General features: G+C 44.5%; 1 protein-coding gene across 2 annotated transcripts; it reads left to right on the forward strand.

The window, feature by feature from the left end:
• Window positions 1-1,097: 1,097 nt before the first annotated feature.
• LOC147897833 (SPT2 chromatin protein) lies at window positions 1,098-23,860 on the forward strand. 2 transcript variants are annotated; one of them, XM_087380968.1, is made up of 9 exons: window positions 1,098-1,937; window positions 2,053-2,336; window positions 11,872-11,989; window positions 12,130-12,210; window positions 12,302-12,404; window positions 12,510-13,138; window positions 13,250-13,392; window positions 13,513-13,605; window positions 23,427-23,860. In XM_087380968.1, the coding sequence occupies exons 1-9, from the start codon at window positions 1,902-1,904 to the stop codon at window positions 23,536-23,538; spliced, it is 1,599 nt and encodes a 532-aa protein (XP_087237094.1). In that variant the 5' UTR covers window positions 1,098-1,901; the 3' UTR covers window positions 23,539-23,860. The 2 variants fall into 2 exon arrangements, with proteins under 2 accessions (XP_087237094.1, XP_087237095.1); XM_087380969.1 differs by lacking the exon at window positions 1,098-1,937 and having other exon boundaries at window positions 2,197-2,336; window positions 11,777-11,989.
• The last annotated feature ends 628 nt before the right edge of the window (window positions 23,861-24,488 follow it).

The raw sequence follows: 24,488 nt of genomic DNA on the forward strand, positions 1-24,488 counted from the left end.
CATTAAGGAAATTAAGAAATTTGACTTTAGCAAAGTTGAACTTAGAGCTAGAAACTAATAGTCGAGATGTGGGTTGGGTTGATCCATGTCAGGATTTAGTTTGCTAATATAATGTAGTGTTTCTCATGGATCGTAAACATATGCAACGAGTACAACTTTTAATGTGGTCAGTATTGTGAGCAGATAACACTGACTATGCTGATGCCTTAACTTGATCATTGATTAATAAATGAGAGTATGCTTTGTTGCTTATTGTATCATGCTTTTCAAGGGAAAAAATAAGGGAGAATATTAGTCCAACTGCGTATCTAGAGGCTTCTCCAAGTTGCTTACTTTAAGTTTGACTAATGTGCCCAAATTAATGAAACTTTCTCATATGACCTCTAAGTTTAGCCTTCCAATTACTCAAACCAACCAGCACAAGACATTTGGAGCCATGTATAACGTCAAATTCTAGCTTATAAAAACCCTAAATATGAAATTTAAGTATACTTACACTTACTAAACCCTTGAAATTTGTAACTCTATATTGAGGAAAGTTTTTTATCAATGACCTACACTTCCATAGTTGTGTTCTTGAAAGATTTCCCCAATGAAGTACACTTCCCTAACTATGTTTTCCTCTTATATTTTAATATCATGCTATTATGATTAGCCATTGGCCAAGTATGATCGGTAAGTAATGGTGATAGGTTGATGTGCTCAGGTGATTGGTGTTGTGCTCTAGTAGAGTTTGAACTAGGTTAAGGGTTGCCCACCCAATCCACATTAATTTGGGCTGCCATTAATGTGTGTTGAGAAGTTATGAGCTCAAGCCCCACGAGGTAAGTCATTTGGGTTGGTGCAAGTTGGGCGGCAAACCAAGTCAAGACTGGAAAAAACCCAAGTGAACACAAAAGAGACACACTCAACTGAGGGTGTTTCCAGACTTGCGCACGATGGGCACCGCCCAGCCACGGATTATGGAAGGGTAAGATTACCTGTCCACATCCAGCTGACGGCCGAGATGCATTCAATGCACGATGGGCGGCTCTAAGCACCCTAAAATAAGAATCTTGTGTGTGGATTGATGATAGGTATCTAGAGACAAGCAAGCTAGTGGGAGGAGAGGAGAGACAAGCTTGAAAGGGACCTATAATACACCAAGCAATGGGAAGATCAAAGGAATCTGAGGGAACCCAATGCCATTCTGAACATTTCCATTCCAAAGCTTAGAACCAGCAAAAGGAACGGATAGGGGTTGTGTGACAGAAACAGAGAAGAAGAAAAGGAAGAAGAGGAAGAGGAGGAAAGTGTCTTCAACAGAGAAAGAAGAGCTCCTCTTGGAGCCGTGTTCCCGAAGAAATCATTCAACCCTCCCGTAAAGATCGCCGCTTTTCGCGCTGATTGCTGAGCCCTTAGACGGGCACGAGTCCGTTGGAAAAAGCCAAGAACGCTCGAAAGGCAGCTTAGCGAGGCAGCTTGATTTCCGAATTCCGGGGCATCGAGAGAGAGACAGAGAGAGCGAGAGAGAGGAGAGAGGGAGGGAGGGGAGAGCGAGAGCGAGCAGTTGCAAGAAAGAGTCCCCTGCAGGCCGCAAGAAGAAACTAGATCCGACAGATTGCTGAAGAAATACACAGTCGGAGCACCGGAAGGCAGGAATACACAGTCGGGGCACCGGAAGGAAGAAATATCCAGTCGGAGCATAGATCTGTTTGGCTCCGCAGGGTTTCTTGCTGTGCATGGACTCCTTCGCCCCCTCGATTTTCACTACCTCCCAATGCCGCTGTTTTTCTTGCCCTAGTTCTTCCCAACAGAGCTTCCATGAAGATAGTTGACACTGCACCCTCCATTATTTATCCCTCACAGAGTTTACTTGCAAGCATCGCAAGCTTCGATAAATTCTCTCGAGTCGTTGTTTGATGCGCTTTCCCACTATGGGACGGCAAGAAAGAACAGTACGTGCTGCCCTTACGCACTGCCCTCTTTGCTAACTTGTTACAGAGCGCGAAAAAGATGGATGCTTTCCCCGCTCTCTCTAATCGCTTTGATCGCTGGAATTTTGGGAAGCAGGATTTCTACCGGAGCAATAGAGACTACAGCAGTCTTCTGAACGATGAGGATGAAGAAGGGTACGAGGAGGAGGAGGACGACTATGGGTCTCGAAATGGCGGTAAAAGGCAAGCACAGGAAGAAGATCCGTTGAGTCAAGAGTACTTTGAGCGCAGGCAAAAGTTGAAGGAACTTGAGCGACAGAAGTTGAGAAGAAAACTTGCACCTGAGGGAAGAACCAATGGCCGGTCAACTGGACATGAGCGAGTGAACGCCGAGAAAAACCGACGGTTACCGTATGACAAGTAAGGCTCTTCCTGCTGCTTTTGGAAATATATCACCGTCGTTCAAGAGCCTACCGTTGAAGCTCCCATCTTCCTGGATGGCTAATTGTATGGAGAGAGAGTTTTCTGGGCTGTGAAATGAGCGAGAGCTTGAAGTCGAGACTTTTGGCTTTCATGCAAACTTTCTTTCGAAGTTGAGATGAGAGGCCTCTTTGTGACTTGCTTCTTCTCACGATTTGAGCAGATTTTAAGTTTTTATGCATTAGTTGCATGCTTTGAAGCAGGATGCTGCCGTTTGTGTCTGACTTGTGCTTTCTTACGTTAATGTCTCACATTATAAAAGTGGTAAACCACACAATAAGCAAAGCAGTAGTGCTTACGTAAGCTGCCCAGGTGGTTGATACAAGCCTTGATTAACCTACAATAGAGTAGAAATCATCTTTGATACAAAGTGTCAAGACCTGAACAAGAGAGAAGGGCTAATAACTGTCTTCTTTGAGCTTGATAATTGGGTGCTCATAGGTCGGTCTGTCTGTCTGTCAGTCTCTCTCTCTCTTCTTCTTATGTTTGTTTTGCAATATGCTCATTGTATAAGTCTGACCTGGGTAAGAACATCAATAAAGCTGAACTCAGGTGATGCGAGTCAGGCAGATTTGACAGCACCTCTCGAGTATATTAAACGTGTGACCTGCTCTGCAGGTATCCTAAATATGCGGGTGCTCTCACATTGGCTACTGTGCCCAGATCCAGGTGGCCCATGTGCCCTTACACACGACTTGTGTGCAGCCTCGTATGGGGGCAGCAGCACAGCCGTCCGAAAGTGGACTGTTCTGCCTTGTAGGGTGGGGCATTTTGACACTAGGTGCCTGCTTCAGGCCATACAGAGCAAACTTGGCTCCTGCCCTTAGTGTGTGAAACCATGAGGCTGAGACACATAAGTCTCTTCATGCAAGTCACGATGCAAGAAAGCAGTTTTTATATCCACTGAGGTACTTCCTGTACTTCCCATCCTGGTGTCGTGCAATCATGCACCTGATTGTAGTCACACGGGATGTGGGGGCAAAGGTCTCATCAAAATCAATACTTTTCTGCTAACCATAATATTTGCAACAAGCCTGGCCCTGTGGTTAGTCAACACTGCTACTCTTGAGCTTGTGTGTGCACTTCTTACCGATATCCTTCTTGCTATAAGGCAATCTGTTAAACAAGATGTCATTCTTAGGAATGGAGTCATACTCATCCTGCATGGCACATGTCCATTGTTCATCCTCCTCAAAGGAAGCAGGTTTCTCTTCGTCGCATATGCTTCCAATTAAAGCATGATCAACAAAGAGTGCTAGCCTTCGTCATGGCTGAGTCTGCCCTTCACCTCCGGAGTGCCAACAGAAACTCAGTACAAAGACTTTGTTAAATGGATGCTCAAGTATGTGTGGGGGTGTGGACTTGTATGTGTGAGAGCTCAATTTTATACTATGGTCTACACCCACTGTTGGGAGCTGATGATGTCAGTGGGATGTCATAGTAGCTTGTCCCTGTTAGGAATGGACCAACAGAGGGTACCCACAGCGGAAGACTGATAGAACAGCCACACAATGTGTGTGTGGGAGTGGAATCACAAACTTCTTTAACGTTGTGAAGACTCATCAATAGACAATTAACCAGCGAGATATAGAAGCTACCAAAACAATATATTTCCGTCCAAAACTATGGACACAACAAAAGAGAGATAGATCCAAAGTCCCACCAGAGCGTGGTACTTTGATCATACCACAAGGTACTTCTACTATCTGCGGTCTATCTCTAGACTCGAGCCTGCGTGCTCCACCTCGACCGTATGTAGACTTTCCGTCTAGATCCTTCTACCTTATTGCCTGTGTACAGCCTAGGTAGGCAGTCCTCTGTGAGCTAGGTCTGCAGCTCCTCAGCCCAGTTCACCTTCTGGTCATAGGCCCAACTGGTGCTGCTCTGGTGCTTCTTCCTGCTCCCTGGAGTGCTGCTCCAAAAGATGATCTATGAGGGCCTGGAGGCCCTCCTTTTATAGGCCCCCAAGGGGCTGTTAAAAACCGACCTGTCAGTCCTAACGGCCGACTGGTCGGCCTCTGCCAGGCCCTTTTGGGCTGCTGCCCTGTCACAGTTGGAGCCCATTGCAGGCCCTTTGCCTGTCCAATGCCCCCACCTCTTTTGCAGCCCATGTGCTGGCCTTTGCAGGTGCCCTAATTGGCCCACCATGCTGCGCGATGTGTTACGCCTCCTGTGCGCCTCTGTCAGGGGCCTGTTCCAGCCCCCGCACATTCATGCCATGCTGCGCGCCTGTCAGCCCACTGGCCCTGCCTTGACAGCTGCCCACATGGCAGCCTCTGGCTGTCTTATCCCTGTGAGGCGCTGCCCATGTGGCAACCCCCTCTTGACCATGAGTCCCCTGCCCACATGACAGCCAAAATGCTGTCCATGTGGTAGGCCATTCCACCTATGGCTCACCCCCCCGATCCACTCCTCATTTGGGGGCTCAAAGATGGGGAGGTGACCATTCCAACGGTCCCTGCTATGCGTGATGGAGTTTATGGTTTTCAATCTTATGAGCGAGTATCATGAGATTGAAACTGTCTCAGTCGCCTTCAAAGTACTCTGGCCTCCGTAGTTGAGACGGCCTTCTACAACCAGCAGCTCAGGGTCTCCTTGCGCCATCTTTCTTAGGCCACGTTCAAGCTCTCGACCCCCAAACTTCAGAAGCTCCTCTCCAAGGCAACCGTCACGCCTTCCTCTGTGCCATCTTCGACGTCCTTATACTCCAGCAGCTCCTCCTTCAATGAACTCACGTTCTCTTGCAGCCAGCTCCTACATGAGGAGCTTCCACAGTCTCTCCAATGCCCATCAAGCTCCCTCCCCACTACAGTTCACGATCTTCTTCAAGCATCTCGCAGTTGCGCTCCTCTTTCATGGGATGATCATAAGTGTTGCTACTCCTCTTTTGTTCACGGTGCCTACTCTCTGTCACCCTCGGTATTCATCCCAAACCTCCATAGTGGTATACGTCATCCTCTTCAGTAGCTTATTGCCTACTGTCCTCCCAGCATGTAGTCGCGATGCGCCACCTTCCCTCGCGACTCTATCACGTATATTCTCGGCCTCCCCTTCTCTGCGCAATCCTGGCCCCCGCACTTGTGAGCTCCTTCTAGCGACTCAGAAGCAACCTGCGCTCTCTTCCAGAGCTCCTCTCTCTCTTAGAGTTCCTCTGTGAGCTTCTCCCACACCCCTCTTCAACTCCACTCCTCTTCCTGTAGTCGTCGCGACCTTCCTCTTTCAGCAACAGTCCTGTCCTTTGACTCCCAGCCGCCACCTTGCCATCCAGAAGCGCCTCCTTCATTCTCATGTAGCCACCTTTGCATGAGCAGGATGCCTTCCCAATTAGTCCAGCCATCTTAGCCTAATCTGCCACCTCACCAGTACCACTCTCAAGACATTTCCCCCAAATCACATTAAATGCACATTTTGGACCTTTAGTCACACAATTCCCACACACATTAGCATGCACATTAAAGCTTGCACACACACATGAAAAGCCCCTTGACATGGACACCAGAACATATCAAATTCCTGTAACATGCAAGTGCACATTGAATTAGGAAAATATAAAAAAACCCTTCATGACTTGACTTTACATGACCCAAAAAACATTTCGCTTGATCACACACTAGACACCCTTGCTTTGGAAGTCTGGTACAACCAACATTGCATTTCATCATTTCCCATGAAGTCCCTGCAAAACATACTTTATTATCTCAAAAAAGTATACATCAGTCCATCATGCTTGTGAAAGAAAAATCCACAAATGCCAAAAGCCCACACCTACCCTAGATGTGTACAACTATGTGCCTACCCATAGCTATATACAGTGCTCAAAAACTTGATACAGATTTTGTCCTATCACCGTCCTTCATGTCACATCTAGGGCTTTGATTGAACCCCTAGATTTGCTCATTTGGCAACCTATGAAGGATTTGACATGTGCAATGGTTTGGTTGTATGCATACTAATGAGATATAGGATGAAACCAAACCAGGATCAAAGGTGTGGACACACCCACAAAGATGCAAGTCGACTTATGGTGACAAACATGCCCTTGAAGGTTTACGGGTTCTAATTTAGCCGTCACACACACACACACACACACACACTATATATATATATATATAGAGAGAGAGAGAGAGAGAGAGAGAGAGAGAGAGAGAGAGAGAGGTGTATTAACGTCTTCAGGAGACCTAGTAGGTCTATGAGACAAGATACAAGATATATGTAACCCATACAAGCCACTGTGGGCTGAAGCAAAGGACTCACTAAGGCCCTTGCTGAGTACTAAGTGCTAAAAATTGAAAAAGCTAGTACAAAATATATAGTAGGAAAAAAAAAAGGGAGCAATCAACTGCTAAGAAAGAGAGCTCCAAGTACATGTGGAGGCTCTATATAACCCGGATCCTTGATGGTCCTCTGATGTGATGCAAAGAGCTCACGTATCTGTCTGTCGGGTTGTCTCCCGTGGTGGCAGGGGACGCGCTCTTCTGGATCTCTGTATCCGATGGGCTACATTGAGAGGCGGTCTCCTTTGAGGAGGGCTGAGATAGGTCGAACCTCAATCGTCCGTGCTCTGGTCGTTCGACGTGTCGTGTGTGGTCTTCGTGTCTCTCGTCCAGCCACATCGTGGTGCCGAGCCTCACTGCTGATCCATAGTGCTCTCACTCCTCCCCCTCGATCTCATCTGGTGTTGGCTCAGAGGTGTAGAAAACAGTGACGCATGTCTGCGCTCGGTCTAGCTCAGTGGCTTGAGGCGTCGACTGCAGCTAGCGTGCCGCACAAGGGAATTTTTGTGTCTCCGCATCTCAATCGGGTAGAGCCCAATGCAAACTTGGTTGGGGAAATGTATAAGTCGAATTGCCCACTTTCCCTCCTTGCGGGCCTTATCCCTCTGCTGCAATAGGGAGCGCCTCTCAACTTGTAGTGGGGTGAGGTTCTCATCCATGGAGATCGTTGGTTGGTCTCGTAGGGATGACCTGCACCATAAAGCTGAAAGTTGTGCTTGAGTGTCATGGAACCGTATGATAAGGGACTGCTCTCGGTTGGAGTCTCTCCCCACCCGCCATACCCTCTCGATCGTGTGCTCAGCTACCCCTAGAGTAGTGGCCACAAAGGCCGTCGCATTTGTCATCGTTGTAGCCTCAGTGCGCGGGATCCTATGTACTTTGATGTTGAGAGACTTATTGGCTCTTTGCTGTTGCTTCATGAGGGTAGCTGAAATGGTTGCCCTTGCAGGTTCCCGTTTGGCCACGTCAACCCATCTGGATTAAAAGTACTATAGATTGAACCCTACAACCTTTTCTAAGCATTAAACATCTATCAACTTCTATGAAAAACGCTTAAAATGGTCCAAAGCAGCCTCGACAAATTTGATCAAGTTTGACCGAGTTGACTAAATCATCTAGTATGATTTTCATTATCCCAAAGATGTTTACAAAGATTTTTTGAACCATTACAAATCTTCTTATTTACAACAAAGCCCACATCAACATTTAACAAAGAGAGAAAGAAAGAAAGAAAAATGTATTAACATCCAAAGCAAATGGAAAGAATCTCATACAAGCAACTAAGGGCTGAAGCAAAGGGCGCCCTAAGGCCCTTGTTGAGTGATATGCTAAAATAAAGCAAATATCTCAAAAATCTTAAAAATCTAAAAAACGAGATGCTGTCAGTAGTTGAAATCCGGAACCGTGGTGGCTCTCTGGTGGGCTGCAAAGATATCCCAGATCTGCACTTTTCGGGATGTCTCTCATTGTAGTGGGAGGCGTGGTCTCCTTGATCTGTGAATCCCTTGAGCTATGTCCAGATTGACTCCTTGTCTCTGGCGGTCTCCTCTAAGAAAAGGTGAGATAGTCCGGACCTCAATAGTGTGTGCTCTAGTCGCTCTTCATGTCAAGTGCGGTCTCTGTGTCCCTCTCTCGGCAACAACATGTCGGCCCTCTCCATTGATCTAGACTGCCCGCATATCAGCTAGCTCCATTGTGTCCCGGAGCTAACTCAAATGCATAGAAGTCTGTGACGCGTCGCTGTGCTTGGTCTGTCTCTATATCCTGTGGCCTGGTTGCCTCTTGTTGCTCTTTGCAAATAGATAGAGCCCAATGTAGACATGCTCATGGAAATGGATCAGTAGTGAGAGTCGCTCCTCTCTTGGTAGAAACAGTGGTATCGCCCCCGGACCTCATAGTAGGTTGGGTAGACACAGAAAAAGCTCCTTTGTCTCAATCACCCCTAGCGTGCATAGCATATAGATCCGTTGCTCTCTGGGTATACCTGCAGCTCTCCCTCCTCAATCCTCAGTTGATGGGACGAGGCTCACATCTGTTCAATAGCGATGTGAGACTCCTCTGTCCTCAAGATATGGGAGTTTGATGGTTGCGATAGAACTGGATCTTGGTGGGGAACTTCTGGTCCCCCCCTAAGTCCGAGATGTATGGAGCTAGAGGAGATCTAATCGTATGATACGGTTAATCTCATCTCGTGGGATTGACTCAGGTGGCGCGTCCATACCGTACTGAAAGGGGGAAAGCTTGTCCATCTGAATAGCGTGCCAGGCAAACCATGCGGATATATGTGCATACCATGTGTCTGCCCCGCTCTCTGCTAGCCATCTGGATGACTCGAAGGCCAGCCTCGGTATTCTCCAGTGAGGTAAGGTCCAAACTTTGAATATGAATGCCAATGTTTGAAAGATGACATCAACATTGGAGAGGTGTCATGGCGAACTCTGTATGTACTATCTCATGTGGGATTGAGTGCTTACTCCAAATCATCCTAGACCCCATGATCACTTGTAGCCGCTTAAATCTCCTCCACTTTGCCACCAGGAGATCACTCCCTTAGAAGGGTGCTGCATACATGGCAGTCAGCCGTACTAGAGTGTCGAAAGCCAGCCCTTCGTCGGTGGATCTTGACAGCGTGCCCAGAAGCAGTGTCTCTCTAGTCGGGCCAAAGCACGCTGTTCCCATGTGAGTCTTGCTGTGGCTGCTTGAGTCATCGTGAAGACGGGTTGTGCAAAGTCTGCTCGCAAGTATGTGTAGGACTGCAATATCTCCACTAGCTCACCTTGGTAAGTGAAGCCATGTCGGTGAAGCAGTGCGCATGGGGTGTTGATTCTTGAAGATCATAACCTTGGTCTTCCCAAGGGTGACTGTCAAGTGTGTGTGTGTGTGTGTGTGTGTGCGTGCGCAGAGGAGGGCCTTCAGATGTCTCTGCAGCCCCTCCCCTGAGGATGATATGAAGACTATGTTATCAACGTATAGCAATATCTATATCATGAGGTCGGTCCCTAAGCGGTCTATGAAGGATGTGATTTCATCAATGTACTGTCCGAAAAGAGTTGGTGAAAGGGAGCAACTTTGCTTCACTCCTATCGTGCTGTCGACCCAATTTGATAAGCCTCCTGGAACACATACGCTCCTCTGACGGTGTCATATAGGCTCATCATACCCCAAATCAGAGTCTCTGGAATCTGCATCTCCCGTAGTCTAACAATATTATTGGATTCAGTAAGTCCTATACCAAGCATTCCAGTATAGTTCCCTGCTGTAGGTGGATTTTGTTGAGCAGCCGCTCTTAGAACACCCTGCTAAGCAGCTCCTTCAATCATCTGTTTCTCTTTGTCCACTGCTGGCCTTTCATCCAGTGCTTTTGCCCTCTTTGTCTGCCCATGGCAATGAATACGTTTAATTATTTTTTTCCCACAGGAAAGAAATTTCTATTAATGCTTGAGAAAAAGTCAACCATACAAATCCGCTATCCATGTGGCACTGATCGAGGAAGAAATACAGTGAAAGAAAATTGGTTGTCAACCAGCCTGTTTTCAGAGAACCCAGTTCCTACCTAAGGTGTCTTTGAGACATGGACGAATAACTATAGAACCAGTGAATGCCTCGCTAAGTGAATATGTAGAAACAGCTGCAGGCCAAACCTTGCAGAAACACACTCTCTCAGTGGTCATCTGCGATCCCATCAACCCTCGCTTCCATATGGTGCGCAAGGTATATGTCAACAAGGATGGCTGTTTGGGGGGTGCTTCAATCACCAAACTACAATGGATGACCCAGATAAAGCAGTAATGCTGGACACCGTCTCCCAAATACGGTCCTCTAGTGAGAATATGGGCCGTTGGCAGGAAGGAGTCGTCCATCCTACACCTCAATCCAGAAGACTCTCTGTCCGAATCCTGTAGCCCGCCGCCCCCCGTGGCCTGCCCCCGTACCCCTCCTTCCCCAGCATCAGGCCAGGTGAAATATTGCATAATTTTCGAGCTGAGAGGAACCATTTCTGACTGAACTGAGAGCAGAGCTGAACCAAATCTGAATAGAACCAGTACTAGAAAGTAGAACAGCAAGGCTGCTACAGAAATGGTAGATCTCTTCCAAACTTGATGAATAGCAGCTGGAAAAGGGCCACTCACCTTGATTTAGCCCAAGAGGGAGCTCTGATGCCACCTGTAAAGAAAGCCCAACCAGCCAACAAGAGAGGAGAGGAGAGAAGAGTGGGAAAGGGAAGAGAGAAGGAGAAAGATTCTTTTGGATTATTGATTTTGGAAAGTTCGATGGCAGCATATCATTTCCAATATGGGGACCCCCTGGTTGTTATATAGTACTAGACCTGGGCATAAATGTATAATGCTTATGGGGTTAATCTATACAGGATATATGGCAGCCCAACATAAAAATACAACTTGCATATGGGATATTGTCACTTGGCAGTCTACCTATGTACTAATCCTTTATTGGCCTATAAGAAGAGCTCTAGTACTCAGAATCAGACATTTGAGCACTCTAGAGTGATCTAGAGAAAAAGATCTTGCTAACTGTGATATCAGTAGCTGCCAATGTTACAATTCCAAAACTGTCAACTTAGTTCTAGGTTTCACATTAAATGTGGCCTATACATTTTGGTGAGTGAAATATCATATTTAGATTTATCAGCCTCTGTGCTCATCAATTTCACTGAATTGGACTTGCTCTCACTCAAAACATTTCAGATTTGTATTCTGGCTTGCTAGCTGCATGTTTGCACTAATTATTGCCAAGATAGTGGCATTTGGGTAGTGACTGGAGCTTTCTTTCCAGGGCTGATATGGGATGATTCCTGTTAGACTGAGTGCCACCAATTTTTACAACACTTCTCAATATGGATAAGTCAGAGATGAGGTCTTTTTTAATAGTTCAGAGCTTGAATTTGTATTCCATAATGCGTTCTTGTGTTCTAGACACCTGTCTTTGGGCTTGCATGGAAGTGTTGGTCACTATGTTGTACCCCTTTGATATATCTCTTTCAAAGGAAAAAGGCAGAACCCAAAAGAAAAGTAAAGTGCACCTATTGTGGATCCCTTTGTTCTTGACTAGTAGCTTTGCTCTTCCATTCTTTTGTCTGTCATGCAGTTAAAGATGGAGGCAGTGTGGGTTGAACAGATGCAGAGTTTTTGGAAGCTTAGTTGTCTATCAGCTAATGATGCTACTGGAAACTGTCGGCGCAGCTATGGCTCATTTTTTGGACCATCTGAGCCTGTCGTGGCGAGGAGGATTATTGAGGAGACTCGTGCAAGGGAAGAGACCGTATCAAATGCTGCTAGAATTCCAAGGGAGTCTCTAGAGGTGAGTTTGGATCAGTTATTGGCTTGGTATATATGTAGGCTGTCCAGATTTAATAAAGTAAAGAATGGGGAGGGATGTTTGTACTTCAATTTTAAAGAGACCTGTTGGATGATGGTATTCAACCTATTACTTTTGAACAGCATAAAAGCATCAAGGGATCATCTAGAGCATCAGAGTCAGAAGCAGCAGAGATAGTAAAGCAAGAAAGTCCTATCAACCAGGTATATACCTTTTACTCTCGATCGAGCTTCTAGGCACAAGTAAATATCTGGCTTGTATCACTGAAAAATCCTGGGTTTTTGGGATTGGCAGGCAGCATTGAAACTGCAACGCCTGAAGGAGTCACGCGACTACTCTTTTCTTTTCACGGATGAAGACCCTTCTACGTCTCCTCAACAAGATACACAGCCTCCAGGTGAGTGGGTAATATAGGTAATCTTTTGGAGGGAGCTTCTTTATGCTTCCTTTACAAGGGACAGCATATCAGGGTCAGATACTTACGAGTATTATTCTTTTCCAGACAAGGATAAACGGAAAGAAGTCAATCCTACTGCAGGAAAAGGTGGCTTAACAGCCAAAAAAGGGCTTACTCCCATGAAAATAAGCCCAGCATCAAAAAATGTAACAAAGTTGAGTCCTCCCGTAGGGCACAAAGTTTCAAATGTTCAGCAGAGGCAGCCACATTCCACTGACAAGCTTTCGAAGCCTGCTGGAAGGCCTTCTGTTCCAAAGCCTAAGCTATCTTCTGATATTAGATTACAGTCTAACAAAGTAATATCTGGACCTGGGCGGCCTTCTCAAGTTGGTGCTTCTACATCTGCTGCTGGGCTTGCTAATGGAAAGAAAACTGCTGCTCCATTAACAGCTCAGGCAAAAAAAGTGGCAACAACAGGAAGTACATCTAATGGTGTCCAGCACATGAAGAGCAGACAATCGATAGCTCCTCGTCCTGGGACTAGCAATACCACTGGAAAAGTTTCCTCTGTTACGCCATCGCAGAAATCCGTTCTAGTGGAAAGAAAAACTTCCGTAATTCGTCCAGAAACCAAGCAACCTGTAGTTACAGGACGTCCTGGACCAAAGCAACTTGTATCGGCAGGTCATGCGGACAAGAGAAGGCCTATTCAATCTGGCGGGCCTTCCAAGCAGGTAGAAGGTGGAATATGTGATTTTGATTCTTATTGTTTAAATGTTGTACATATTGTAGTCCAAGCAAACTCATTGCACTCTTGCTCTTGAAAATTTTAATTATGACCTCAGGTTATGAAGCCTCCTTTGAAGTCTGCTGATATGAGGAAGGCTCCTAAAAGGCCAAGAGAATCCGACCTTGAAGATTCATTTTTGGATGATGATGAGGATGATGGAGGGGGAGATGTTAGCAGCATGATTCGCAAGATGTTTGGGTGAGTTCCGTCTCTTGTGCATGATGTTGGATGATTGCATGATGGTAGATGTTCAGCACACTCCTAGAGGGCAATGACAAGGAAGCTGTAATGATTAATGTTGCAACTCTGAACTTTCAGTTACAATCCAAACAAATATCGTGACCTGGAAGATGATGATGATCGGAATATGGAAGCAGATTTCCGTACAATCCAAATGGAGGAAAGACGGAGGTACTTTAAAATGTTACTTATTTTTTCTTTTCTGCTGTCTATGCTGGCTTCGTTAGAGGTAGGTTATGAGGCTTTAGTAAGGTCTGAAGACTAGATTGGGTTTTTTGTAAGATTGGTCTTGGAAAAGATGCTAGAGTTTACTTCGAGTTCTCTTAAAACGAGGCAATCATAGCCTTTACCTTATACAAAGGCTTTCTGTCATGTATACGTCGACAGGTTTGTAATTGTTCTGTCCTTATGTGGTCTTTTTGTTACTTGTTTGTGTCTGTTTGCTGCATTACTGTCAGAGAATGGAAAACAACAACCTAATGCCAGTCCTACAGTAATCACAGTAAATGCACAAGTAAAATAAACTCAGATCTGGAAGTCACAACAGAAACAGACCTAAACTCCACAAGGTGTGAGCTGAACGTACAAGGGACTGTCAACAAAATACAGGATGCTGAGCAAATAGCTGATGGATAAGACTGTCTACATGCTGCTATTTATCTCTCTTTTGGCTGGCCGTGGAAGGCTCGAATGAGGCTATGAAGCGGCCTTCTATAGGAGAACGGGAGGTAGTTGCCCTGTCATCTCAACCAGCTCGGTGGAGAGAGCTAGCGTGGACAAGCTGACCTGCTGAAGTGGGCTGACCTTATGATGTCCGATTGGGTTGGCCTGAATTGGTCAAATAGCTCCAGATCTCGCCCCTCCCTATGGCCTTTTATTAGTGCTGATTTAGGACATGTAGTCACAGCTGATTCCTCAATTTTGCTTTCTAGTTACTTAAGAGACCTTTTCATGAAAGGCAATTGTACTCTTTTAAAGAGTCTTGCCTTTTAAAAGCGATTGATAAGGGAATCTCAAAGTTTGCTTTACAATTAGAAGAATGTTTAGGAGTTCAAAATATCTTATCAGAATGGAAAGGGAAAAATTTGAAGAAAATTGCTTTAAAACTAGAAGGTCCCTTCCGTTAATTGCTCAAAGCAAAGTAATTATCTTTCTAAAGAAGATGAAATTCTTCTTTGAAAATTGCATAGGAATTTTGTCATTACTTATATGGACAAATGTTCCAATAACTTTGTTTTAATTTGCAAAAAGGTTACTTAGAATGTCTTTTGAGAGACGTGAACTCGTCTGTCAAAACTTACGTCCCTACCTTAATTTGTCAAAAGGATTTGATCTCAAAACACCAGAGTTTTTGCAAGTCTTCTGGGTTTGTTTGCAATCCAAGTATCTCTTTTCTTTGTGTTGCTTGGAAGTTTCACAAAACTCCAAAAAGGCCAAGATTTATTGCCTCTGCTTGTGAGACTACTTTGACTGATGTCTCTAAATGGCTAAGCTACTGCTTCAAAGCCATGTTGCCTAGTGTCCATGAACTTTGGAGGGACTTATTAAAGGAGGCAGATGTCCCCTCGCACTTAAGCTCGATTTTAAATGACTCTGTAGGAGTGATTCTTGTTGTAAAAATTTTTAATTCCTCCCGAAGCATTCAGGAAAAAGTCTCCTATTCTCCTTCAAACCTATGATTTTACTACGCTTTACATAAAGATGGAGTTGGAAGACCTGAAGTTTAGAATCAAAAAGCTAGTGGCTGAAGTTTTCAACCTGAGATTTGACAAAGATAGATGCAAAGTGCTAAAAGGTGAGAAAACAGCTTTATGCTTTGACTTTTTGTGGCTAAATAATAAAGATCATGACATCGGTTCTAAAAAGAAAAGATACACAAAGGTGGTAAGTGTTGAAGATGTTTGCTCTTAGATAGATTTTCTTTTAGATAATCTTTACATCACAATAGGTGATTTTTTGTTTCTGCATGGCATGTGTCATTTCATGTCTCTTAGGGAGCAAGTTTGTGAGTGCTTTTTCATTGGTGTTCGGAATCCCCATGGGTACTAATTGTGTCATCTTTTTAGTAAACTTTTATCTTTTCACTTATGAATTTGAGTTTAATACCTGCCCATCATTTTACATAAGCTTAGCCAAGTTGGGCGTTTTATAGATGATTTATTTGTACCAGATGTTCCTGACTTTCAAGACTTTATGTACAAAGACGCTTGTGCTTTGGAGAAGGAATCTATCCTCGTGACTCTTGTGAACTGAATTGCACTTCAAGAGGGGATTCTTGTGTTTTTTTGGAGACTTTCTCTATCTACCATCGGATTATATACGATAAACGTGAACAACCTGAATATAGTGGTTTATGAAGGGGGAAGGTAAGTGGGAGAAGTACAAGAGGGAGAGAGTGTGAGAGAGAGAGAGACTCAAATGTGCGGGTGTGAAGTGATGAGCCACACCACAAACTCATTAGTTTTATTAGGATTAGGTTTTACCCTATGACTGTCTTAAGACAGTCATAGGTGTCCTATCTTTAATAAAGGGGTGGCAATGTGCCTTTACCCCAACAACCTCCCACCTAAAGGCCAATGTGCCTAAAGGGGAGAAAAGAATAAAAATTACAGCAATATACAGTTACTGTATACAAGACCATAAAATAAGAATGGTCTTATCCTAATCCCATGATGTGGCGGCAATGTGCAAACCGCTCTGTAGGCAAGCTCTTAGTGAGCAAATCTGCAGGATTATCATCAGTGTGCACTTTCACAAGCTCGAGTCGCTTGTCTTCCAGTACCTCCCTGATGAAATGATATTTCACATCAATGTGCTTGGTCTTTTGATGAAAGACCGGATTCTTTGCCAACATGATAGCACTCTGACTATCACAATGCAAAACTGGCATATCTCCTGTAATGCCCAAATCTCCCACCAGCCGAGTAAGCCATATTGCTTCCTTGCAAGCCTCAGTGGCTGCAACATATTCAGCTTCAGTGGTTGACAGTGCAATGCATTTCTGCAACCGAGACACCCATGATATAGCACCTCCTGCAAATGTGAAAATATAACCGGTAGTAGACTTCCGGTTATCTGCATTCCCTGCATGGTCTGAATCTGTAAAACCATGCACCAATGCATCCTGCCTACCATAGCATATGCACAAGTCTTTGGTACCCTTGAGATACCTCAAGACACCTTTCACTGCTTCCCAGTGCCTCTTGCCTGGATTTGCCATATACCTGTTGATGACTCCCACCGCAAAAGCAATATCCGGACGAGTGGCAACCATGGCATACATCAAAGAACCAACTGCAGATGCATACGGAACCTTGGCCATTTCAGCCTTATCATCATCTGATCTGGGGCTGTCCTTACTGCTGAGTTTTAAATGTGGAGGCAACGGGGTACTAATAGACTTCCCCCCTCCATTTTAAACCGCTGCAGTACTTTGTCAATGTACTCCTTCTGTGACAGAAACAAAAGTCCCTTGGACCTGTCACGAGTAATCCGCATGCCAAGAATATGATTTGCATCACCCAAGTCTTTCATGTCAAAAGACTTATGCAGTTGTTTCTTCAAAGCACTAATCTCATGCTGAGATTTACTGGCAATAAGCATGTCATCCACATATAGAATGAGTAGCATCAAACTGCCATCCTTTGCCCGTTTGGTGTACAAGCAATGATCGGTCTCACACCTATGATACCCTTGGGACTGCATGAAGGCATCAAACTTCTTGTACCATGCTCTTGGCGCCTGTTTGAGTCCATACAAGCTCCTCTTGAGCTTACACACAAGCTGCTCTTTCCCTTTAACAGCATATCCCTCTGGCTGACTCATATAGATCTCATCATGGAGATCTCCGTGAAGAAAAGCTGTCTTCACATCCATCTGACATAAATCCATGTCGTCATGAGCAACAAGAGCTAACACTGCTCTCAAAGTAGTCATCTTGACTACAGGGGAAAAGATCTCATCAAAGTCAATGCCCTTCTCCTGCTTAAATCCCTTGGCAACCAATCTGGCCTTATACCTCGGTAAAGCATTTGAATCCACTTTGACTTTGTAAACCCACTTGCATGGCAAAATCTTTCTGCCCGCAGGTAGCTGCACCAAGTCCCATGTATCATTTTGAAGTAGGGAGTCCATTTCTGACTGCATGGCTTTCTCCCACTTCTTTTTCTCTGTTCTTCCCATAGCTTCCTTGAAGCTGGAAGGCTCACCACAGTCTGTCAGCATGATAAAATCAGCCACATTATTGGCTCCTGGAACAAACCTGGCAGGAGGCCGTTGTACACGGGTGCTCCTCCTAACAAAATGTTCCAAATTAGGCTGCTGTCCAGCCTGTTCGTCATGCATGACGGGTCGCTGTACCACCATATCTGGCTGTTCTACAGCCCCATCTGCTGGCATATCCAGTGGTGCATCATTGGCAAAATTATCTGGCTGATTTTCAGCCTGTATACCCTCTTGAACAGGGTTATCTGCAGCAGCCTGCTGCTGCATATAAATGGGCATTCTTTGCTGTCCAACATCATCATAAATAACCCTCCTGTATTCCACAGGTTGCACGGGTTCCTTGTGTACACTATCCTCTTTAAAGATGACATCATTGCTGCGTATAATCTTCCATTTAGCGGGATCCCATAACCTGTACCCCATTTCACCTTCGTCACCATAACCCATAAAGATGCATCTGATAGACTTTGGATCCAGTTTGGTGCGCAGTTCTTTGCGTACATGAGCAAAGCACTCGCAGCCAAATACACGTAAGTGCTTATATGAAGGTGGCTTGCCAGACCACGCCTCCTCTGGCACTTTCAACTCCAAAGCCTTGTTTGGCGACCTGTTAATAATGTGAACTGCTGTTTGCTCGGCTTCTGCCCAAAAGCCATGGGGTAATGCAGCATAAGACAACATACATCGAACCTTCTCCTGAATAGTTCGATTCATCCGCTCACTTGCACCATTTTGAGATGCATTATGAGGGGCTGTGAGTTCCTGTTTGATGCCCTTAGCTTCGCAAAACTGCACAAAAGCATGTGACACATACTCACCCCCATTATCGGATCGGAGGCATTTCAGCCTACGACCTATCCGATTCTCCACCTGAGCGACAAACTTCTTGAAAGCATCTAAGGCATCGCCCTTATTCTTCAAGAAATAGACCCACACTTTGCGTGTGGCATCATCAATGAAAGTAATAAAATATTTTGCACCCCCTAGTGATAACTGTGGCATCTCACACAAATCAGTGTGCACTAGATCAAGCGGTGCTCTATTCTGGGGAGTTCTCCTCTTATGAGGAGTCACAGAATGCTTGCCAAATATGCAATGATCACAAGTAGGCAAATCTGAAAAAGAAAGAGACGGGAGATAACCCAAACGTGACAGTTCTTGCATTCCTTTAACAGACATGTGTCCCAACCGGCTATGCCACAATGAAACCTTTGGCAGCTCGGTTATGGCAACAACATGATTACCCACACTGGAAACATAAAGAGGGTACAAGGTATCACTCTTAAAACCCTCAGCCACTACAACCTGGCCAACAGTAATCACCCATTTGGAATCCCCAAATGTGGTGTGGTAACCATTGTCATCCAATAAGCCAGTGCTAATCAGATTTTTCTTGATTTGCGGCACATGGCGAACACCATCAAGCATAAATGTGCGTCCATCAGGGAACACTATCTGTATACTGCCAATCCCTGCAATCTGACATGCATAGTTGTTCCCAAGATGAACAACTCCATAAGTACCTGTGTAGGAAGTAAACCACTCCCTATGAGGAGTAACATGAAAGGAAGCACCTGAATCCAAGAGCCAGGTGTGCATGTCATGGCCATCAATAACCAAGGTATGTGCAATTACAGCAGAAGAACATAATACCTCATGTCTGTCACTGTCACTGTCACTGTCCTCTGCTACAACATTCACTGCATCCAAGTCATCTACCTTGGCCTTGCCTTTGCCTTGGCTTCCATTGCCTGCATCCTTGTTTCAGCCTTCTTGGCTTTCTGATCCCGTATGAACTTGAAGCACTTAGACTTCACATGTCCCTTCTTGCCACAGTAAAAGCATTCAATATCCTTTTTACCATGGGACTGACTGCGGGATTTGGACTTACCAGCAGATCTGCCCTTCTGCTGAGTCCTGCCTCTATCTTGTACCTGCAAGGCATTTGAAGACTTGCTGCTCGCATTATTCTTCCTGCTCATCTCCTCCATAAGGAGAGAGCTCTCTACATCAGCATACATAAGAGTGACATTCGAATTTGACAGGGTGGTCTTGAAAGTGTCCCAACTCTCAGGGAGGGTACACAACAAGAAAGTAGCCTTGAACTCCTCATCAAGGTTCAACCCCTGTGCAATCAGCTGTGTAAAGATGGCATTGAACTCACTCAAGTGTGAGGTCATAGCTGTACCTTCCTTCATGCGAAGATCAACTAGCTTCTTCAACCAATAAACCTTACTGGCTGAACTCTTTTGGGCATATAACTCTGCTAGCCTCTGCCATAGGCCATAAGAGGTCTTTTCAGCCTGAACATTGAACACAAGAGTATCAGAAATAGTAAGCATGATAGCTGCCCTTGCGGACAAATCAAGCTCTTCCCAGTCATCATTTGTCATGTCAGATGGCTTGACACCCTTCACCCTTATGGGCTTAGAAATCTTCTTTAACAGAAGTACATTCAAACACTGTTCTGCCCATAATGCATAATTGTGTGCCCCTTCCAACTTCTTTATGTTCAGAATTGATGATTCACTTCCCCCTGATGCCATATCAGATAAGGAAAGTACCTGACTTCCTGTAAGTCAAAAAAAGGACTGAATAAAATTCTGATTTCTCAGAAAAAACCTGCTCTATCAAGAGCCAGGAGCACTCACAATAGTGCTGTTTTTACTGTCAGAAAATCTGCAGCAAAACAGAAAATTCCCTCCAGTTACTGTACCTTCTGACACACTGTACCGTGCTCAAATAGGCATAAAAAACAGTAATTTCAGAATGCTGCAGCTGCTCCACAAGTGCTTTAACAGTGCATCATCAGCTGACAAAGCACAAAACACTGCTGTCCTGATCACTTCTCCCACCTCAGATGAGGTATTGCACTGATTTAATATGCATAAACCACTTGGCATACACTGTTTTGTTCACTGAAAAAGAGGCTCCAGACACTTCAGCCTGTCACAAACCTGCAACAGAAAATGGGATAAATCCCAAGCAATCACCCTTCTGCCAAGGGGATAAAAGGCATCTGAAGATCTCTGACAGTAACCCAAGTGCTCTCAAGCAAAATCTGGGCAAAAGCCCCTTGATTTAACACCTGTACCAAGTGAAAAACACCTCAACACTGAGGTAGCAAAGAAAATACAGCGCTCTCCTGGCACTTTCACCTGACAATGCAATGCATAAGCAGCCCTGTGTATGCAATAACAACACAGATCCCAACGTACAGACACTGAAGAGAAAATCTTTTGAGCACTGTCAACGATGTACAGTTAGGGACCGAGTAAACTCGATGCGCCCTGGCCAAGCGTGGCTCAACTGAGATTTTCCAAGGTGTCGTACACAAAATGTGACCTGCAAGAAATGTCACTGAATACACTGCGGAAACAAGACCAATGTGGGCTCCCTGGCTCCACACTGCCTCAAGGCATACACTGCATAGACTTCCAGGCAAAAGCCCTTTGAAAATGTCACCCAAAAGCTGAGATTTGCACTCAGCAAAAGCATAAAAGTCCTCTGCAAAATCAAGGCATTACCTTCCCAAAACAAGATAACTGTGCAATCAACCACACACTGTGGTACTAGTCACCTCAAGCACGAGGGACACGAAGGTACTTGCTGTACTTTCAAAACACAGTTTTGAGAACTGAAAATGATCCTGAATGAAGAGCAGAGTGCTCTCTTTCCTTTCTTTTCACCCCAAAAGAAAAACTGATGTACCTGCTGTACTTTTGTACCTTTGTACCTGTGTAGGGTACAAATGTACCTGCTGTACTTGTGCAGGGTACAAAAAAAAAAAAATTTCGAGAAAAAGATTTTCCTTGATGCAGATACCTGACGTACGGCGGTTCCTGATGCTGCTCCCAATCGAAAAAAGGCACCTCCCTGTCGTCGTCTGTACGGCAGTCCGTACGGTACGGTCGACAGTACGGTGTCCGTACGGTGGTACGGACGGCCGTACTGCCGTACACGCTGCCCTGTACGAAAGCCTGAAGGTTGTAACAGCTAGCAGCAGCTAGTGGCGCTGCTCGGGGCCGCCGCCCTGCTGGCCCGCGCTGTCGCCCTGCTGGTGCCCGCGTTGCCCCCTACTGGTGCCCGCGTTGCCGTCTGCTGGTGCCCGGCGCTGCCACTTGCTGGTGCCCTGCGCTGCCGCCTGCTGGTGCCCTGCGCTGCTGCCTGCGCTGCAGCCCTAGCTACTTGCACAATGCCAAGGGCACAAGTCCCGAGGGGGGTAGAGGGGATGGTAGGCAGGAGTAGAAGGGAAGAGAGGCTGGGAGGCTGGCTCTGATACCAGTTGAAGGGGGAAGGTAAGTGGGAGAAGTACAAGAGGGAGAGAGTGTGAGAGAGAGAGAGACTCAAATGTGCGGGTGTGAAGTGATGAGCCACACCACAAACTCATTAGTTTTATTAGGATTAGGTTTTACCCTATGACTGTCTTAAGACAGTCATAGGTGTCCTATCTTTAATAAAGGGGTGGCAATGTGCCTTTACCCCAACAGTTTACACATTATAAAAATGCCTCACATTGACTTAACATTTCTGGTTTGGCAAGATATGCAGAGTCATTTCTTCCCAATTCCATAGATTTTCCGCCTTTGTACAACTAAGGAGTCTTTTATCACTCATTGTAGTAATTTGATCACTTTACTTTTACACAAGAGGTATAATCCAAGGAAAAGTATGCACAATCTTAAATGTGTATTGGCCTTAGGTATGTTTAGAATGATTGAACATAAGCTGAAAACAAAAAGTGGGGAGCTAAATAGTCCCTTTTTCTTTTAGTTTCAAAAGAGAGTTTGATTGAGTATGCTTGTGCTTTCTAAATTAGGATTGTAATTTTGCCTCTTTATAGGAAGCGATACATAAGTATAATGGTCCATTTAGCTTTTTATTTTTATTTTAAATGAATGAGAGAGAGAGAGAGAGAGAGAGAGAGAGAGAGAGAGATATTTTATTCTTGTTTTATTGGAAGATTTTGTTTCTTGACTTGCTTGTTTATTTTTGCTTAGTCACTATCGTCCTTTCTTCTTTATTTCTTGTTTTCTTTCTCTTTTGTTTATTTGACGTATTTTAGTAAGCACTGGGTTTGCCCAAGAAACTCCGCGGGTCTTTAGAAACCAAGTATAGCTGCTTATGCTTGGGCACTGATGATGACGTAAGTGTTGCTTTGCTTGCTAAGTATGTCTTCCTTTTGTTTTTCATAAAAGTTTTTGTTTACCACTTTTTTCTTCTCTTTCATTTCTCTTTTATTTTCTGTGTAGATTTTTGGTCTTTAGAACAACAAAAAATCTAAATTTGTACGATTGGACATATTCTAGTCTTACAAAGGTATATGTTTATATAAGTTTATATATCTACTGCCTAGTGTATATTGTCTATACGAATACTAGTCATGATTGCACATTTTAAGGTGTGCTTCTAGAAATGTTTCTATATGAAAATTTCCTATTCCATATAGCACAATGTGGGAGGCACTGGTGCTCATGCATTTTTAACTTTACTTACAATCTTTGTGCATTACCCTGACTTGTTGCAAGTCAGAGCGTAGCTTTAGGATATTTTTGTAAGTATTGGGCTTACTACACATGGGAGTACAGTGTACACCATAGCGAAAAAGGTTTAATTTTTTATTTGATAGGTACATGCTTCTTGTTATGTAATTTCTTCAAGAGGTTTTGTAAGGTTATCTCTATGCTTTTGGTTGTTTTACATTATAGTACCCATTTACCAATCTTGAAGGCCTACATGACAATTGCTTACTGGGTTCAATCATGCAGTGCAAGGATTGCGCGAGAAGAAGATGAACGGGAGTTGGCTTTAATTGAGGAGGAAGAGGAAGCAGAGAGGGCAAGGAAAGAGGCGAAGCGACGAAAGCTGAAGCAGCGATGATCAACTTTGCTGCATGTGCATTTATTTTCCTTGGAACACTTGGTACATGTCAGAAAGGTTCCCCATATGTCATGTCCTGCTTCATTTTAGAATTCTCTGCTTCAGTCCTCACAGGGAAGGGCTTCTGGGTGCCATTTATCCGCTTTGATCTCTAAAATGAAGCATTTGTTAGCTTCAGCATTGTCTTGGAACAAATTCTAAGTGGCCCTGCCAATAGTTACATAGCATGTAGCATATTACTTGCAAAGTTCCAGTGTTCTGGGATCTAAATGTAAAAGTTCACTTCCCCTCTTTGTCTCATTATTACCTGGGCATGATCTCATGTTACCCTTGTTTTTTATTTTTAATTTAAAAAAGCAATATTCAAACTTTCTAGTTGTGGGCTTTGTTATTAGCCCCTTCATTTATTGTGGTTTATGACTGAAAAAATACTTACGAGTCCAATGTGTTTTCCTCAGCATAGCACTTGACCCCACCATAACGTTGTTCTTGAATTCTGTTAGTGAAGTGGTTACAGTGGGATAAGACTTAATGTTGTAATCTTGGGTGCAATTTTCACCAGCCTCTTCAACGTAGCAAATCCAAATTTTGTGGAGAAATATTGTATCTTCACAAGACTCGGGTGCAATCTTCACTAGTTTCTTCAGCGTAGCAAATCAGACTTTTGTGAAGAAATCTCAGAATTTTTACAAGAATTCATGACTAAAATTAAAGTGTGCATATTATGAAGTTCTAGTTTGAAGCATATTGACAACATGTCCAGCATCAAGCAACACCAACTTGAAGTCTTCAGCAAGATTGACAACAGCAGCAGCTATGGTACATGGAAGTAGACCATGATTGTGCCTTTCTTGGCAAGATCACACATGCCCTGATCTTTATCACCTTGCACACTAGTTCAGCACACTAGTTCCATTAGTCTCCCATGTCCAGGTAACATGGGAAATTGA

Source organism: Dipteris shenzhenensis, chromosome 10, assembly GCF_047967505.1.
Source record: "Dipteris shenzhenensis isolate YYH24624 ecotype China chromosome 10, Dip_SZ_1.0, whole genome shotgun sequence".
In the NCBI taxonomy this organism is placed as follows: Eukaryota; Viridiplantae; Streptophyta; class Polypodiopsida; order Gleicheniales; family Dipteridaceae; genus Dipteris; species Dipteris shenzhenensis.

What these genes read in the sequence shown, in the direction of transcription:
- LOC147897833 (XM_087380968.1), top strand. Translation starts at nt 1,902, where the DNA reads ATGCGCTTTCCCACTATGGGACGGCAAGAAAGAACA. An exon ending in AAGAAAGTCCTATCAACCAG is followed by an intron (nt 12,211 to 12,301) that starts GTATATACCTTT and finishes TGGGATTGGCAG; the next exon opens with GCAGCATTGAAACTGCAACG. An exon ending in CAAATGGAGGAAAGACGGAG is followed by an intron (nt 13,606 to 23,426) that starts GTACTTTAAAAT and finishes TCAATCATGCAG; the next exon opens with TGCAAGGATTGCGCGAGAAG.